Raw genomic sequence first — 19,605 nt, forward strand, 5'->3', positions numbered from 1 at the left:
GGATGTGGGATGTCAAAAGTGCATTTCTCAAAGACATTAAAGCAGTGTTGTCAACTCTCACCATTTTCAAAAATCTCATGATATTTGAACTTCCTTAAAGTACCAGCTTCTGGAGTCGTGTCCTCCGCTTTAATTTATTTAAATAAGTTTCAGTCCTTATGATTGCAGAAAAACGCTTGAGCTCAAAAGGCAAATAAAAAAAACCCAAAATGCATAATTTTTTTTTTAAATCATGATTTTGGGGGCTTGACTCATGATTCTTGAATGCTGGGGTTGGTAATCCTGCAGTAGTAATTTGTTTTCTGAAAACAACAGATGCTAACTTAAATTTAAATTAAAGATGTGTTTTGTATTTAACAATTTAGGTGGCAAAGTCTTGCTGAAATTTACAGCTGAACAAACCTGTGAATTTACAGATCTTCTCCACCAGAGGCTGCTACATTGTTAATAATAATAATAGTGAAACCCTGGCTAGGAAGAGCCAATTGATTTCAGTCCTATTTTAGGCTCACACCCAATCCAGACAGAAAGCATTCCCTTTCTGCAGGGTAGGCTGACTGAAAAGAGTGTTTACACATCTCCCTTTGGCCTAGGCCTAACAAGGAAAGCAATGTCCTGATCCTGCTTCCGAGAAAAATCTTACTACTAATCCACGGTCCACTTATGGTGACCAGATAGCAAGTGTGAAAAATCGGGACAGGGAGTGGGGGGTAATAGCCTACATAGGAAAAAGCCCCAAATATCGGGACTGTCCCTATAAAATCGGGACATCTGGGTCACCCTAGTTTCCACTCTTCTGCTAAACGTTAAGTTTGCAAGGGTGAAAATACCCTCCCAAAATACTGTTCTCCATAGCTGCAAAAAACAAACAAAGAACAAAAACACCCAACTACACACATGAAGTACCAAACACACCAAAAATAGCAATAATTAATATAAAGTCCTAGACTTAGCTTTCCTGGCTGCTCAGCAATGCTGATTCGGGGGGGAGGGATGTTTAAACTTAATGCTACAACTACAATGCAATTCTAGGTTGACTAATAGTGTTATTTTAGCTGAATACAGAAGCATCTCCATTTATAATCCTTGTATGTAATGGGTTTGTATTTTAGTTCTTTTCTATCTGGCTGAAAATTGGCATAAAATTTCCTCAATCTAAGACTGCAGATTTTGTCCCTTCAAAAAATCCCTTCTGAATTGGGATAGTGTGCGTGTATGTGTGTATATATAATGCCTACTATTCCTAAATACATATAGATACACACCGCTACCCCAATATAATGCTGTCCTCAGGAGCCAAAAAATCTTACCAGGTTATAGGTGAAACTATGTTATATCGAACTTGCTTTGATCTGCCGCAGTGCGCAGCCCCCACCCTACCCCCCAGAGTGCTGCTTTACCGCGTTCTATCCAAATTTGTGTTATATCAGGTTGTATTATATCGGGGTAGAGGTGTGGGGTGTGTGTGTATATTTATTTATTTATTTTCCAGGTATTGCTGAGCAAAATTTTGTTGTTTTTTTTTTCAAAAATTCATCTACAAATAGTGAAGTAACACAGGCCACTTCCCTACTCATCTCTTAACAAAGAAATTAAATGGTGCTTTATATTGGAGATAGCACATTCCAGTGCTTAGGGGACTAGAGTGGGAGCTGGGAGCCCTGAGTTCTAGTCCCAAGGATATGCTGTGTGCCCTGGGGCAAATTACTCTTCTCCACCCCGCTCTGCGCTTCACTTTCCCTATATGCAATTTGTGGGTAATACCCTACCATTGTAAGATGTTTTGAATAAAGAGTGTTCTGTTATTTAGTGGGGAAGATGTGCCTTGTAACAAAACTTTGTTTTTTCAGTGAGACTTTGCCACCTAAATTGTAAAATACAAAACACATCTTAACCATTAAGATTGCATCCTTCCACCACCGGACCCACCCCAGGATTTTGCCTTTTAAGAGCACTTTTTAAATCTACTTGATCAGGGGTGGCTCAGTTCAGGGATAGGGTGCAGAAGGCGAGGAGCTTATCCCCCTCTGAGCACTCCCCTAGGCGTACAGAGTATAGTGATGAAGTAGAACTGGGGACTGTAGGGCAAGTCAGCAGGGCACTCAGAGGAAAGCCAGAAGCTTCTATGAAAGTAGCTTTCTGATGTCCAGAGAGGCCTTGGAGGATGCAGAGTTCCTTTTATGCAGGGGTATCTTTCACAGGATCTTCCCTGGGGGCTCCGGAAAGAATTTGGATGCCCAGTTCTGGCACTGAGGACAACACTGGGAATTTTCAAAGCAGAATGTGTGTGGGAGGGATGTGTGTTCTTTGACAATCTGATCTCAGCACTCGGTGCCTGGGGCTCAAAGTCTGTATGGCTCCATGTGTGATGCTTTTCTTCACAGGGGGAGAGAGCCACAGATTCTCAGCTCGAGGGCACCTAAGGGAGAGTGGGATGGCATGAGGGGAGCCTAGCCCTTGCATCCCAAAAGGTGAAGATTGGAGGGAGCCTAGAAAAAAAATGGGGGGCTTGGGGCAGCCTGTGGGTGAGGGAGCCTTGTTGTGGTCAGGGATGGTGAATGGGCAGGAGAGTCTGGGGGAGGACCTTGTGCGGGAGAGGACCTGCCTGGAGCAGTCTCCCATACTCTGCCCTTGCTTCCCTTCCCAGTTCCTTTGCCCTCAGCCTCTGAGCCTCCTCCATTCTGTACTTCTCCTGCCCCCACATCCTTGAGCTTCTCACTTCCCTGATGGCGGCAGCTGTCTTCATCTCCTCCCTGCTGCCAATGGTTTTACGATTGTTGGGCCCCAGCAGGGAAGGAAAAAGGCTCCAAGTTCTCAATGCCAGTGTCCCCACACTCACTGGATGCAGACAGATGTATCAATGCATGACCCTTAGCTGCCTTGCAAGCTGTCTCAGGATCAGCTGTGTGCCTAGGTGATGGGCAGTTGGAACCCTCATGCCATATGATGCTATAGTGTTCTCCCTGATTATAAATGCCACTGCTTCCCCTCCTTGTTCCAAAATCACCACCACCAAAATCACTTCAGCAACCCTCTCACAGGGCAATCATAGCCTTTGGGGAACAGTACAATGGTCTCATAACACATGGAGTGATAGGAAAGCCTTGGAATAAATAGGGAAGAGTGGGGAATTGGTTACTGTCCTTCAAAAATGACAAAGCAGCTTTCCCATGTGCTGCTCAAATGATGCAGGAGTGAAATGGGAAGCAGAAAAGGAGGCAGTTTCTCCACACTATGGCCAACATTTTCAAAAGTGTGAGGGGAGTTGCCCTAATAGAAATTTTTAGTTATTAAAATTTAGTTTGAATTGTTAGTGCCAAAACTGCCTGAGTACACATTGCTGGATGCAGTTTTCAAAAGTGCCCTTAGAAATTCCCTGCTTTGGGTTGAATAGAAATGCCCACAAGGTGCATATTCACTTATGTAACTAATCACTTTACATATGCCAATTAGGCCTGGATCTTCAGGGGTGAGCAAGGCTCCTGAAGATCTGCCTTTCTATCTTTCCCCCCTCAGCTCACCACAGATGCACAGGCTCACACATGAAGCCATACACCAGCACATCTGTATGACCCATGCCTGAGTGAGGGTGAAGAATGTCCTATGAAGCAAGGAAATTCAATTAAACTAAACTAAAATTACATTAATTTAGCCTCCTGGAGAAATATTGTAGCATTATTGCATTGGCAAGGGCATCCTGTTATCTGAGAAACCTTCAGTACATAGGTAATATGAAGTCAAAGACAGACCTACACTGTATTAAAGATACCATTTTGTTTTTTTGGTTTAAATAGTTAGTTATGGTTTCAAAGTTGAATCTTACTGGTCTATGCTGTGCCTGCAGAACATGCACAAGCATGTAATGGTATATACAAACTAGGAAGCCGATCTTACAAATGACAATTGTGCAAACACGCATCAATAAATTGGTACAATTACCTAGTTTTGCACACACAGATTAAGCCCTTATGATTGACATTTCAGGCCCAATTCTGTAAGGTATTAAGTTCCTCCTGCAGGGTGCTATCTGTCTTTATGTTCACATTATACTCATTGCCAGAGTATCTGAGCATCTTAAACATTCGAGAGGATATTATGTTGTTTTTCATTCCTTTGGCTGTTGAAGTCTGAGTGCCCCCAATTCCCACCAACGTTAGCATCTTGCAGGATCAGTCCTTTTGTCCTCAATATTCTTTTAATGCTCTAAAGGTATTTTAATACGCAGCAGAATTGGAAATATGCACTACACTAACTTCGGATGATTTGAAAATTCAGCATAAACTAAATAACAGCAAGGATTCCTAGCATGAGGCAAGTAGCAGCATTCATTTTCAGAGATTATCTGGAAATGTGAAAATAATGTAATGTGACTACTGCCAGCCTCTCTTGCGTTAGACCCATTGTTTAATTTATTTATGACACAAGCCATTTCTCTTAATGCACTTCCATCTAGATAGTTCAAGTAAGAGTAATGATAGTTTAATTATCAGACCGAAATTGGAACATTAGTTCTCAACATTTTTCAGCTGAAACATAAGCAAGTCCTCATGCCACAACAGAAAAACCGCATAGCTTTGGGAACGAAGCACCACTGTGTTTTTCCATGACATAACATCCTTCAGGAACATATGGGCCGGCAAATAGAAGACACCCGCTGCATAATTATGGCACTGACAAACCAATTGAACCTCAGCAGCTGCCACTGGGGAGGTTTAATTCATTCCTGGTATTCTTGCCTTTTAAACTTAAGTGGCACTGGAACAAACCCATCTTTGATCCAAGTAGAAAATCACTTGGAGCTTGATGTTTAATAGCACTTAAGATCTGGGAAAATGATGTCTTTATTAGCCTGTGTGACAATGCAGGACTCATGGCAGGCATGGTATACACAAGGGTTTGGTGTCTGAACTGAACTCTATTATTCTTTTGGACATACTTGAGTATATGCGTTACTATGCCAATACAGAGATGATTACAATAATACATTGTGTTTCATTAGCACACGCACTGAGCATCCCTGACTCTGCAGGGAAGCGTAAAGGAGCTACACAACTCTCAGAACAGTGCCAGCTGACTGCTTCCAAACAGGGCAAAGACCTCTCTGTAGCCTGGACAATAGAATGAAGGGGCTGGGATAGACCTCCCCCCACCACAACTCCCTGTGGGGACCACTTAATTTCTCCTTTTATCTCCCATGGCAGCTCCACAGGGGTTACTACAGCATCAGACTTAGAGCAGCTTCCATAGGACTTGTACAAAGAAGAGAGAGGGCACCAGGATCCCCATAATAAGTCATCAGGTGGGCATGGGAGATCACTGGCATGAGCGCCTCACCCCATCCAGGAATTTGAGTCCACTCCATACCCTTTCTATGCCTGCTTAGTTATCCTCAGGATTACTCACGGCAGTATAGAGCCCCAGTCTGGGGGGTACGATGCACCCCTGCCATTTACTCTAGCAAAAGATGCTGTCAGTATTTATCCCTAAGAGAAAGGTGATCCAACTTCATTTTGATGGAGTGTACTTTTCGCACACAACATAAGGATAATACAGTGTGTTACATTACATAATTCAGTAATTTATGAGGTGCTTAGATACTATGGTAATGAGGGAACATATAAGTACCTTAGATCAGTGGTCTCCAAACTTTTTTGATCCCGCACCTCTATCAGTGAAAAATTTTTGAGCACGCACCCCCTGCCGTGCCAGCTCTACCATTTTTGCCAAAGCAAAAAAAAAAAAAAAAAAATCCTCTTGCACGCACCCCAGGGGTGGAGACCACTGCCTTAGATAAATAGGAGTCCTCTTCTGATGGAACTAAAATGTCTGATCATAACTTTGTTGATATAATTTCATGACAAATATTAAATAGCCATAGGAGAACTCTTCACACAGCTATGCATCCGAAGAAGTGGGCTGTAGCCCACGAAAGCTTATGCTCTAATAAATTTGTTAGTCTCTAAGGTGCCACAAGTACTCCTGCTCTCTTCACACAGCTGTGTAACTATGTAGTGTGTGCTCCAGGACATGCATTATAACTTGCAAGCTTAGAACTAAAATCCTACCCAGAATGAATCTGGTACAGGGGAGGTAGTGGTGAATTGCCAGCTGCATGAAGTTGTTCTACCCCACCAGGGTAGGATGTCTCAGAACACATGTTACTGATGGTGGCATATGATCTACTCAGTCAGAACCTAGCCTACCCCTTTTCCTGCATACCACACCCTTGCAGACCACAGTACACAGCCTTGCATGTTATGGGTGCATTATGATAAAAAGGAGAAAACCTGTTGTCTGTATCCTATGTAACTATAATTTGATAAGAAATGGCAGGATTTAGCCCTAATACCACAGCAATGGATTGTGCATTTGCAAGCCTTGCAACAGTGTAGTTATTGAAAATCTAATAATTCAGAGCCATAAAAAGACCAATAATGATTCAGTGAATACAGTCAGTGAGAACTTATGCTCAGAGTTCATTCGTTAGAATAGTTCACCAGTCTCTGGTTGTGAAACATTAGGAAAGGTGCCAGTACTCCCCTTCTGAAAAGACAGTATCAAGTGTGTATTTTAAAAAATGAATTTCACTTCCCTCTTGCGTTTTAACAATATTCCACCTACATACTTGAGACACCATTTTAAAAAATCCTAAATACATTATGTTTTCAAAAGCTGCTTCAGAAATGCTGACAAGGAAGTACCCAATCAAGCCACGATTGACCAAATTCATTGGTGGATTTAATTTTAAAAGAGATGGAACCAAGTTCCTCTCTTAATTTGTTCAACTAAGAGCAGAATTTGGCTCATGCTCAGGGCAAATTTTTACATCTTTAGACAAGGTAGTGAGTAGCTTGCAGATATATTTGTCTATAAAGACACAAAATAAAGAAACTCTCTGTATAGGGCCCCAGTTTCATTTACATTTGCTGCATTCAGATCTTGAAATTAGCCTGTTGTAGTCATCTAGCATCTGTGTAATCCCCAATTAAACAGCAGATGCAATGGGAGGTGACCTGCTGCCACAAGCACACAGGTGATGAGCTAGCATTTCGGTGAATGATACTCCTATCTGACAGGTGAGAGATGGAGAACTGGAAGAAATAATATATGAGCTTTAACTCTGAGTTGTGTTACCCTTCTTGGTGGTGGCCAGATGCTGTTTCATCTACCACTCTGATCGCTTTCATACTGTCAGCTTGTGCATTCAAGTGTTGAAATAATTAATATACCTCCATGGCCTGCTCAGAGGTTTGGGGAAAACTGGATTCTCAGAATGACTGAGAACAAACAAGCCCTAGGATTCTGGAGATTGAGTTTCTGCAAGATACACAGAGACACTGGGATCCTAACCTGCACCAGGACTCTTTTTTTAAAGGAAATTGTCACCATCATTAGAGGGTACAAAAAATATAATCTGTGTAGGGAAATGGACCAGAATGCTCTTTCGTTTTTTAACAGATTTGCAGCCATGGGGAAGTGACTGAACTGTGCTAATCTTTAATTGAAGAATTGCCTCCTGATAAAATGTCTAGCAATGCAGCTTTGCAAAGGAGAACAGAAAGAAAAATGATGTTTATTGCTCTGCCTTAGGATAGCACACTGAGATGTGCTTGCAAGGATGGATGTTTGTATAAATAAATGTTCATTCTTGACTGTGGAATGCAAACTATGCTGCAGGGTTGGAAACAAACCACTTTATAAAGCTGAGGCCAGGGTAAGGGAAAGACACAGGGATTGCGGGGAAGAAATTCACATTCATTTTTAGCAACTTGGAGTTTCTCAAGCATTTTTGACATTTTTAATTATGGTGCGGAGTCTATTCCAAGAACAAAAGTCATGCTTTTTCAGGGGACTAAAGGGTAAAGAATTAAGAAACTTAATGCAGATCAACCTAATGGTGGTTGTATTGGTTGTGGGATGGGAAACCTAGCTTCAGCACAACTTCATATCTTGTGTTTTGTGGACAAATGGACTTCAGATGCATTGTACAAATCATGTGCAAGGGATAGTGGATTCCTAGGGAGTTAGGGCCCAATCCTGCAAACACTTTCTACTGGGATAGTAACTACTACTAAGAGTAGTCCAATTGCATTGAACAAGGCAAGGAATGGATGAGTTCATGCTGTTGCTATTTGATCAGAGAATTTCCTGCAAGGCTGGGAAGCAACACATTGCTGTGTTTACATTGGCCAAGTTAGGACCTGTAACTTTGCAATGGGAAAAGGCAGAAACTAAAATTTCTTTTTTTAGACAAAATATTTAATTCTGCTGAAAGGCATTTCCACAATTTAAAAATCACAGAAGCCACAGGGTTTTTTTTTATGTCCGTGATTTTCTACTAACCTTGCTAGCGCACCTTTCGTGGTTATACCATTGAGAAGGGCGTGATGGAATACCCACCCACCTTCCTTACTGAAGAAAGACAGGGAATTAGAAAATATTGTATATAATATAAAAATATTATAGTTCCATCTGGCCTTACTCTGGTTAGGTCTGGCACTGGAACAAAATGCGCTCCTATTCATGGCTGAGTACAAATATTACTGAATAGTAAGGGAGCAGTTTTGCGCACACGCACCTGCTCTAAGTAGTTTTGATAGATGCCACATTTTGAGTGCTAATGAAGAGAAGACAAGGGTTGCTGTGGGTACTTGTACAATATATTCAATTTAATAGGAACTTTCATTCTATTACAGTTAATGGAAAGTCACAGAGGAGGTAACCAGCTCTTGTGCATGAATCAATCATTAAGGGTATGAATTATTCAGTGATAATCCTCACAGCAGTGCTATATGCAAACTCAAAAAGGGCAGTATCCCTAACCCAACAATTTTATTGTTTAATATCCTTCAACACATAACAGATGTACGACAGGCGAGTAAACAAGAATATTTAAAAAAAAATCATGGGAGAAGACTTTAAAAGGAGCAAATTGCTTTGTAGCAACAAAGAGTTGGGACACTGCAGGCTTGGGAGAACACTACTCTCAATTGGGTCACCATAGCAAGGCCAGCCTCTAGAATAAGACATTTTGCCCAAGGTGGCTTTCCACAACACAGTTATAGGGTCGCACTAAGATGAAAAACTGGGAAATAGTTGTGCAGGAAATTAAGGGTGTGGGGATGGAGATGAGCTGAAATTATGAAAACAAAATTAAGAGAAAAGAACAATGTCAAACAGAAGAGTTATTCTGATCCGTATCTACTATGAAAACCAATATCTCTGTGAGCTGAACTAGTCAATAACAAAATTAATTCCTGTGCACATAACCTTGCTGCCATTTATTAAAATAATCAAAAAGTCATTGGGACAGATACCTCCTGTAATTTCATTTTCTTCAATGCCATTATCCTGTGGATGAATTTGGCACATCATATCTTTTTAAATGTCCTATTTGCATGCATTGAAAATGATTGGATGAAATTAAGAAAAGGTTTTGCTTCTCGTGCACTAAGATATAATACCATGAAATTTGGATCTATGGAATGATTTTAATTCCAACACACAAAAAAAGGATACTGAAACCCAGACTGTAGGGGGCATGTTAATGATCCCAAAGCAACATTGTGACAATCTGGCAATATTACCCTTTCATAACATTGAAATCAACATTCACTGTTCTAACCTAACTTGGGGGGGGGGGGGGAGGGGGGCAGGGAGGAGGTCTGACCAAACAATAGATCAACCCACTCAGAAACTTAGCGCTGACTGGTAGAAGAAGTTCCTGAATTCAATAGCCAGGAAATGGCTGGTTCATTCTGCACAGGAAATGAATCACCCAAATGCATCCAAGAGGAGCAATGAAGACAGGAAAGAGCTGAAACAACATGAACTGATAAAGACTGGAATAGTATAGACCAGTGGTTTTCAACCTTTTGTCATTTGCGGACCCCTAAAGTATTTTGTATCGAGGTATGGACTCCTTTGGAAATCATAGACAAAGTCTGCGGACACCACAGATTGAAAACCACGGTTCTGTGGTAATAACAGCCTTTTGCAGACACGTTTAGACATAGTCTGCAGACCCCTAGGGCATAGACAGATAGCATTCTCTCAATTTGTAATAGATTAAAGAGGGAAAGAAAAATAATCACTAGATTCTGTAGTTAAACTTGGAATTTTAATTTGTTCAGTTGTATACATACAAAGTATATCTAGGTTTGATTTGACACGGTTATCGCATTAAAATCCCAAACCCAAAATTTATAATGGAAACACTGACAGACATTTCAAGACTAGTGCTTGGGTAGTACAATGCTTAAGGCCCTACTTGAATTGTGGGATGATTGTCAAAAAATTGTAGCTGAGTTGTGGACATGCCTTGGAAAATTGGAGAAAAGTAATAATGGACCTTATTATTTGGGGTAATAAAGTCCATTATTACTTTTCCATGATTTTCTACTGTGAGGCGCCTGGGGCTGAGAGCCGGGGATCCCGCTGTCGGTTGCCCAGGGCTCAGATTGAGGGTCCAGGGCTGAGAGTGGGGACTCTTGCTGTCGGCCACTTGGGGCTGAAAGTAGGTTCCCAGGCCTGAGAGTGGGGGGGGTTGGGGTTGACAACAGGGGCTCAGCTTTCAGCCTCCGGGTGGCCAGGGCTCCCACTATCAGCCTTCTGCATGGCGGGGGCTCCCGCTGTCAAAATTATGGTGGAAGCTTAATATTGCGGAATTCACAATTTCCACAATATTACAAGTTAAGTTGAGCCTTAACAATGTATTAACTGATCCTTGAAAGTCAGGTATCAGGAAGAACCAGCATTTGGCTGTGCCAACAAAGCAATTCCATTCTAAAAGTCTATTTTAGGGAGTTGTTAGCCTGGTTATAAAAAATTCACTCCTCGTTGAAACTTAATATCAATATAAAGGTCTCAGTTCCAAACCCAATGTATTTAGGAATACAGTGTTGCTACTTGTAAGATACAGTTACAGAATGCAAGCCCACTAATTTAATTTATTTTCATTTTTAATGCTTCTGTATCCCCAAACTGTTTGAACCGATGGGGAAAATCCTCCAGTTTCTAACTATGTAGGTTGCTTCTGAATCCATATCTGAGAAATATGTAAAAAAAAAATCAAAATCAAACGCAAGGAGTATTTTAGCAAGACTCAGAGTAGCAGCCGTGTTAGTCTGTATCCGCAAAAAGAACAGGAGTACTTGTGGCACCTTAGAGACTAACAAATTTATTAGAGCATAAGTTTTCGTGGGCTACAGCCCACTTCTTCGACTGACAGCAATACAAAGATACTTCTGCAACAGAAATACAACAGGGAGTGCTCTCTCCACTAGGTCTAGCCTAAGGATTTCCAGAGCTGCACTGTGATATCATTAACAATGCACAAGAGAACGTTCTGGTATCTTAATGACAGGTTTCAGAGTAGCAGCCGTGTTAGTCTGTATCCGCAAAAAGAAGAACAGGAGTACTTGTGGCACCTTAGAGACTAACAAATTTATTAGAGCATAAGCTTTCGTGGACTACAGCTGAAGAAGTGGGCTGTAGTCCACGAAAGCTTATGCTCTAATAAATTTGTTAGTCTCTAAGGTGCCACAAGTACTCCTGTTCTTCTTTTTGCTGGTATCTTAAGTTGCTGCAAAAGTTGCAAATTTTGTTTAAAACAAAAGCAGTCATGTTAATTGTAGGTCACTTTTAAAAAATAAGGGGACTATTTTTTTCCATTTTGCAGAATGATAGAAGTGCCTTGGGGATGATTTTTTAAAAAGTCAAAGGCCTCATTCCTTCAAACACTTGCAAGTATGCATCGGCACTGGTGGACACCCTTCCACCCCCATTTACTACTGTGACTAGTTCAATTGATTTCAATTAGACTAGTCACAGCAGTAAAGTTATACAAATACATGTTTGCAGGATCAGGACCTAAGAAACTATTATAAACAATGATGAGGATAAGGAAAAATAGAAAGGGACTATGTTTTTTTCTATAACAAATTATTTAGGATGTTATTATCATTGTGTACAGTATATTTGAACACAGACGACCTTCTTGGAGAGAGAAGAATTGTTTGTTTTCATTTATCTTGAAAAGCAGGGCAGCTATCAGGAAAGCAAGGTCATGGGGGCTGCTGGTTTTCACAGAAAGTAACTGCATGGAAAAATTACCTGCACAAAGCATTTTCAGCTTGAAAACCATTTTAAAAAATACAGAGAGAGAGATGCAGGGAAAGTTTCTGTGAAAAATGTGTTAAACTCAACAGAAGATAACACATACAGTAAAGGTTTAAAAGGGGGGGGAAAGCTGGGTGTCTCTCCCAAAAGAACCTTCAACCGAGACATGAACAACCACAGGACTGGGGGGGTCAGGGAGAGGCTCTGTAAATCAGACAGGGCTCCCTGCTGACTTGTACAAAAGAGGCTGAATCATGCTGGAGTTTAGCCCATTTTCAGTTGGGTGGCTGTTTTTTGTTTTTGGTGGAGAGAAGGTGAGGCAATTCCTAGGGAATGGATATTTTTAAAATGCATCATGTTCGCTCCAAAGAAAAATTGTATATTACCAGATGGTATATTTACTACATGCACTGATTTTCTCTGTCAAAAGAAAAAGACATGATAAAAAAATAAAAAAAAAATTAACTGAGTAACTTTATTACCTGGGCAACACCCTTACCAGTGCACACAGGACTGAACAAATGAGTAGCTGAGTAACCTAGGACGCTTCAAAATCAGACTTGCTTTTATGTTGTCCACAATCAGGCGCTGTAGGAAGAAAGCTGGTAAAATATTGCTCAATCTGAAAATCTGTTTATCTGATATATTGATGGGAAATCTGAAGAGGAGTGCATGACATTAAATAACAAGTTTCAGTTACATTTCATTCATTCTTTCTGTTTTTTATAAACCACATCATGACCATGCGAAAGATGGCTTGCACAAGCAATAGGTCCTTGATGTTGAGTGCCTGTTTTTGTTCAAAATAAGTGGGATGTCTGCATATGCTATACATTGATTTGTTAATTTTAATAGTTGTCAGTTAAATTGGGTTTATTTTTTATAATTAATCACTGGATTTAGTGCTAATGAAATTTCCCTTGCTAATTTGTTGCCTCCACATCTTTCCATATTGTGAAATGGGGATGATAATCCTTTCTTTCCCCCCGTCCTTTGGATATGTCTATGCTCAAGCACTACAGTGGCACAGCTGCAGTGTTGGAGTGTAGACACTACAGTGATAGAAAGGGTTTTTCTGTCACTGTAATAAATCCCGCACCCTAGAGAGGTGGAAGTTGGAAGAATTCTTCCATCAACCTAGTTGTATCTACAGTAGGGGTTAGGTTGACCTAACTACATTGCATAGGGTGTGAAATTTTTCACAGCTCTGACTGAAGTAACCTAGATCGACCTACATTTTAGATGTAGATCAGGCCTTTGTCATGTTAGATTGTAAATGCTCTGAGCACAGTCTGTGCTTCTTATTTTTAGCACCTAGAACAGGACTTTGATTTTGGTTGAGGCCATTAGGCGCTATTTAATACAAATAAGCATTAACAGGTAAGAACTTACCTTTTCCCCACCTCAGGAGCAGCAATCAACACAGTGATCCATGTGTGAGGAAAAGTGATGGTATGTTCCAACACTTTCACAACTTTTTTTTACCTTTTCTTTCAATCTGGCAGCAATAAAGCCTTCGCCTAAGAAATGCACTTATGGTATACCTGATCAATTTGCCTGAAGCTACATGGAATCAGCAGCCTGCAGGATTTGCCTCCAAACCTATGCTAGACTATTATTTTTATATATCTATATTTATATATCTTCTGTCATTACAGATCCACCAGTGGTAGCAATGATGGGATGGCTACTGTAGACAGAGTTCAGGTGTTTCTACCACTGTGTCACTGGCACTCTTTTAGCCCGGTGATTCCATTTTGCTACCACCAGTGAAGCTATGCTGGTGGAAGTGCAACAGTGAGAACTTTTAAAGAAAAATTTCTAGTGTGGGCCCAGCAAGAGAAGGAAACATGTCATACTAAAGGTCCTGTCTACATGGCGATCAGAAACATGTCAGTTACAATAACCTTTCAAACACAGTTTTAACCAGTGCAGCTCTGATCCCAGGGTGGATGGAGGAGCATTTCATTCAGTGCTGCAAAAGGGGATTTCAGTGAGCCCTGAACCTTTACTGAAGGATATGGCAGTGGTTAAGAGATGGGATTATTACAAATAAGAACAATGAAAGTGAATTGCTGCTAGAATTCCAGATGAACAGACCTTATCCACATTTAAGCAGAAAATTATCATTGTGTCTACGGAAGCATGCTGCTATATGCATCCGAAGAAGTTAGAGAAAGGAAACCAAATAACTATGGTGCACCATAAACAGGTTAGTAAGGGCGAAGAAGAGTGATTATTATTTGAATTACAATAAGCACTAGAGGACCTGATTAGAGTCCCCTTTGTGCTGCATAGGGGCAAAGTAAAAATACAGTGCCTGTCCTAGAAAGCTTACAGTGGGACTTCATTTGGGCACAAGCAGCTATCTGCATGAATCATTCTGAAGGAGTGGGGCCTAAATAGATACAGCATGAATGAAAGACAGCTACCTCTGGAATGGAAGGCATCAACCAATCCAGCGGTTCTCAAATTTCATTGCACCCCCTTCTGACAAAAAAAAAAATTACTAAACAACCCCAGGAGGGGGGAACGAGCCTCAGCCCGTCCAGCCCCACTGCCCCAGGCAGGGGGCCTAAGTCAGAGCCTGATCCCTATCGTTCCAAGCAGGGGTACCAAAGGCAAAGCCCAAGGGTTTCAGCCTCAGATGCGGGACCTGTAATCTGAGCCCCTTCGGCCCTGCGTGGTGGAGCTCGGGATTCAGCTTTAGCCCCAGGCCCCAGCAAGTCTAACACCAGCCCTGGGGCCCCCCTTAAAATGGGGTTGCAACCCAGTTTCGGGTCCTGACCCACAGTTTGAGAGCCACTGAACTAATTAATGCAACCCATGATAGGTGTGTGTGTGTGTGTGTGCGGGGTAACAAAAGGGGAGATTTTGGGGTCAAGGAAGCTGGTGCAACCCTGACTCTTATGAAGAGAATCCTAATGTCTGGACTGAGCAGATAATTCTTTATCTCTTTCATAAAATATTATTGTGCTCTCACAGGCAAATAGAATAATTTTCTCCCCAAAACACCAACTCCAGTTAAAATAAAGTTGATTTTATTATATAATTTTTAAAAAGTAAAAGAATTTGACGTCTTTGTAAACGTTAATTAACTGCATTTAAAAAAAAAACCAAAATGACAAAATGTGTTAAATATTTAAGTAGTTACAATGTACTTTTATAACAGGCACATGGACCTTTTAGCTTCCTGTCCACACTGGTTGCCCAGTGCGTGAGGCCTTTTGGGGCTTCCTTGCCCACATTCACTATGGCTGCTTAGCGTGGTCTTTGGCCGGTTTCCCCATATTTAAGATGGCTACCCCCTGCATGCGTACCCATATTTAACATGACAACCCAACAGGCGCGTTGGAGAGCTTGCCCATAGTCAAGATGGCTGCCCAGTGTGGTTATTCCGTTCTTTGCCCCTATTCAAGATGGCTACCCAGTGTGGCCATTGGGCTTCCTACCCGCTCTCAAAATGGCTTCCCTTCACAATGCCGGACGTTCATCCAATCGCGCTGCGCAGCCACGCTTCAGCCCGCCCCTGGCCTCCCTTGCAGCCAATAGACTGCGCAGCAGCCGCCCCAGGCCCCTCCCCGTGAGGCGAGTGATCCCCGCCTGTGTCGTCAGGCCGACAACGGCGGCAGCCAATGGGGTGTTGGCGCGGGTGAGGCGGGCCGGACGGCGCCGCCATTTTGTGAGTCTATAACACGGAGCCGTTGGGTTCGTTCCTGCTATTCCGGCGCCTCCACTCCGTTCCCTGCGGGTCTCCTCTCTGTGCAATGGACGGGTGAGTCCCCGCTGGGCCGGGCCCGGCTACGGGCGGAGACAGGCGGGGAGTTGTTTGAGCCCTCACTGGGCCGTGGGGAACTCGGCACCTCCTAAGGGGGCTCGGGCGTTACCTGCGGGGGCGAGCGTGTGGGGGGAGGGTTACCTGAGAGGGGTCCGTTGAGGCGGCGGGTGCCCGACGGGCTCCCCTCCGTCGCCGCCGCCTCCTACTTCCGCCCCGGGCCCCTGTGTCGCCGTGTGGGGGCCGCAGTAAGGGGGAGGGGCGGCCCCCCCCGATGCCTCCGCTCCGAAAGTGAGGCGCGGCCCGGAGAGCGCGCGGTGCCTCGTGCGGCCACCCGGGCGTTCGGAGCCGCGCGCGCGCTCGGAACTCCCCTCCCCTCCCCTCCCCTCCCCTCCCCTCCCGCGTGCCTCCGGCCGCCTCGCGCTCAGCTGCCCGGGCGGGATCGCCCCTCCCGCCCCCCGGTGCGTTTGGAGACATGGGCGCGTGAGACTGGCTGCCTCGCCGGCGCGTGGCTGGGCCCTGCCCCGGTCCGTGCACCTGGGGGTGGGGGACGCGCGCGCTCACCCCTTGGGGCGCCCCCTCCCTTTCCGTGCACCTAGGGAAGGGGGGTGGCTCTTCTCCCCCCCTTTCCCCAAAAGAATCCAGACTCCCCCGTGCGGTCGCGGAGTGGGAGGAGGGTTGCCATGTTTCCTGTAAATTGCCTGGGTGTGGGCCGTAGCGTCTGCTTGGGGAGGTGCCTGGGAAGCGCTGCAACACGCACCCACTCACCTTAGGAGTAGCAATCACTCACGATTGTACCGGGCGGGGACTCTTTGCAGGCGCCAAGATTATGGCTTTGGTCGCTCCCAGAGCTGCCTCAGTAATGGGTTCCCCTGCCATTGCCCTGGCCTTTCCACAGACGCTTTTTGAAGTGTAATTTGGCTTATACACGCTCACGCTACAGCTTTGAGGCGCTTTAATGCCTTCAGGCATAGTTAGGGAATTTAGTGGGAGTATGGCGTCCCTTGCCGTGTACCTGGGCATCTCAGGTTAAGCTGTAACAACGCAACAAGCCTTGTGGTAGTGTTTCCTTACCCTTTTTCCAGATAAAAATTACCTTGCTAATGATGTGGCTCCCGTAGTTTTGCAGGGAGCAACTTTTGTATGCCAAGTAATGTTGCTTCTCTCTCTAGTGACCACCCCATCTATTTTAGAGGCATTTCCAAATGTGGTGCTTAATGAAGACATCACTTAACAGAAATGAGGCCTCTTCCTACTTACCTTGACTGGAAGGGTAACTACCGCAGTGTGCTGACTTTTAAAGAGAACAAGGTTGTTAGTCAAGCCAAAATATTTGGCACTTCCAAAGAGACAGTAGTTAAGTATCCCAAAACCTTAAATTAGAGAGCCTAAATTAATGACTGGCTTCATAAAAAGTTTAATTCACAACTCTAGATCTGAAAGGGATCAGAGTCTGGTTCCTTATGTAAAGACTACCTTAGTTTGCTCAGGAATTTCAGTTCAGCTTGTTACATTTTTAACAGATAACTGCTCAGCATGTTACGTTGGTATAAAACAGTTATAGAAAAACCTTAATAATTTACAGCTGTAACTAATTTGAAAAACTCTATTGTTTTTGTGATGAATATTCTTTCTACTACTCAGGGTAAATTGTAGGAAAGCTGGCTTAGTTATGTAAATTAAAATACTTATTTAGACAGTTGTAGCTTTTCATCCTGTGCAGCAGAAGTGGCAATATGGGCTGAAGCCTAAAATTTTAATTATTCCATGTCAGTTAAAGATCCCAGGACATGGTTCACTTTTTCCTTTCAGAGCCTAGCTGCTGTTTGCTAGGCTCATGATGAGATGTGGGGAGTTTCTTTCTTCTGGAAATTGTTCCACTTCTGCATAGCTAGCTGTCCATGACCGTTCATCAGTATTTCTCATGCTTACAATCCTGCTTAGTTGCATTTTTTGTTCTTAAGTTGTTTTTGGTATAAATTGTCTTGTTAAATATGCAAGGGAGCTTGATATGGCAAAGATTGCATATTAGAAAATGGCCCAAAAGAATGTCATCCTAGTTCACTACTTTCAGTTTTCTGTCCATCATTCCAAAGGGAGTGTTGTTCTTTCTATGTGAAATTAAATTTTGCTAGAAGTGGTGGCCCGTACTGTTAAACTAGGAGAAAACTTGGTAACTTAGACTTGGTTGCCAGGACCAGTGAAACTTGCTTGAGAAACAGCTGTTTAAAAGTATATTCAAACTGAAAATTGATGGCGTACTTTTTAAAAAATTGACTAAAAGCTGTTGTGTTGTGTGCTATTCATGTGGCCTTAGTTATCAGATAGATTTACAAAAATATTCCGGAACCAAACAGTTTTGGCAAATAAAAACGCTGCTGTTGCTGGATAATTTTAAATACCATTCCCTGTAAAGGCTACTTTATGTAAAACATTTCCTGTGTGTGAGGCCCTCAAGAGGAACAGGAAGCAAAAGAAATTGCTCAAGGATAACTTTGAGAGGCTTGGAAACTTTAGATGCTCCTCATTATTTTTCTGCCTCTCTGGAAGGTTTTTCTTTGATTCAGGTGTGCATAAAGCACTCTGGCAGAAATGGTATTTTTTTAAACTCAAAAAACACCAGTATGTTAAATAACTTTGGAGTGGTTATGTGCAGCAGCATTCAGTTGGATTTTCCACTGATGTACAGATGGGTTTAATTACTCCACTAAAGCTTTCCCCCTCAAGATAAAACAAAACGCATCTGTCTTCATTGGTGACTCTGAACACCAGTGGGATTGTAAAATCCTGCAGTCTCATTCAGAGCTTTTTTTAATAGCAGTCTGAGTTAGAGAAACCATAGTGTAGTTTCCTGGCATCAGCCATTGGAGTAGATTGTGACTCCAGCTGTAAAATTGCTGGGTTATGATGACATGGCAGGCTGGTTCTGAGGAGGAAGTATGAGAAGTTGAGCTGGCTTATGCTAGTACCAGGGATTGTTTAAATTGGTGAAACCTGAATGATTTTGTAACAAGTGTGAATAGTGTTTAAGTACCTGAAAAATTACTAAAATGCAAGGGAAAGTGTAGCAAATGTAGGTTGTGGTAGAATTAAATCCTTTGAATTCTAAAATGTTTCTTGATGCAAGCATGGTTACTTTTTTCATATTGCTGTGCAGGACTTAGTAGAACCCAACTTTTAGCTGTTTTCTGTGATTCAGTAGTGGGTCACTGCAGGCCTATTGGCTTGTGACTGACTGCAGGATCCTCTGTCATTCCAAGTATTTGTTCAATGTACCCTGTACTGGGGAAGGCTGACATAAGAATTCAAGGTTTGTGGCATGGTGTGTACCCTGAAGGGCTACAGGGTCAATGAGTATGTGCTGCCCAACTTTACATCACTACTTTACCATGTTTTGGACTTCCTCAGCCCAGTACTTTAGTTATGCTCAAGCAATGGTTCTCAAACTGTGTCGGGATCCTGAAGTGGGTCGCAACCCCATTTTAATGGGGTCGCCACAGCTGGTGTTAGATTTGCTTGAGACCGGGGCCAAAGCCCTAGGGCTTCAGCCCTGGGTGGCAGGGCTCAGGTTACAAGCCCCCTGCGCAGGGCTCAGGCTTTGGCTTTGGTCCCCCTTCCTGGGGTCGTGTAGTGTCAGAAGGGGGTCACTGTGCAATGACGTTTGAAAACCCTTGTGCTAGAGAACCTCAAACATACTGAAAGAATTCTCC

At 42.9% G+C, this 19,605-nt stretch overlaps 2 protein-coding genes across 6 annotated transcripts in view; one reads left to right on the forward strand and one right to left on the reverse strand.

Annotated features, from left to right (window-relative positions):
• Positions 1-16,217, reverse strand: part of LOC128828837 (uncharacterized protein KIAA1958-like) — a 30,108-nt gene extending 13,891 nt beyond the window's left edge. For 2 of the 3 annotated variants that reach the window (XM_054013815.1, XM_054013813.1), the window contains exon 1: positions 16,040-16,217. The gene's annotated coding sequence lies outside the window, so the exon portion shown is untranslated. Of the gene's footprint in view, positions 1-12,619; positions 12,709-16,039 lie in introns of all 3 variants that reach the window. The other variant, XM_054013814.1, reaches the window with a different exon arrangement.
• PTBP1 (polypyrimidine tract binding protein 1) overlaps positions 15,795-19,605 on the forward strand; it is a 51,457-nt gene continuing 47,646 nt past the window's right edge. Inside the window, exon 1 of one of the 3 annotated variants that reach the window (XM_054013816.1) lies at positions 15,795-15,895. In XM_054013816.1, coding sequence (XP_053869791.1) covers positions 15,888-15,895 — 8 coding nt within the window. In that variant the 5' untranslated portion in view covers positions 15,795-15,887. The remainder of the gene's footprint in view (positions 15,896-19,605) is intronic. The other 2 variants (XM_054013817.1, XM_054013818.1) reach the window with 2 other exon arrangements.

Source organism: Malaclemys terrapin, chromosome 24 (genome assembly GCF_027887155.1).
Source record: "Malaclemys terrapin pileata isolate rMalTer1 chromosome 24, rMalTer1.hap1, whole genome shotgun sequence".
NCBI lineage: Eukaryota > Metazoa > Chordata > Testudines > Emydidae > Malaclemys > Malaclemys terrapin.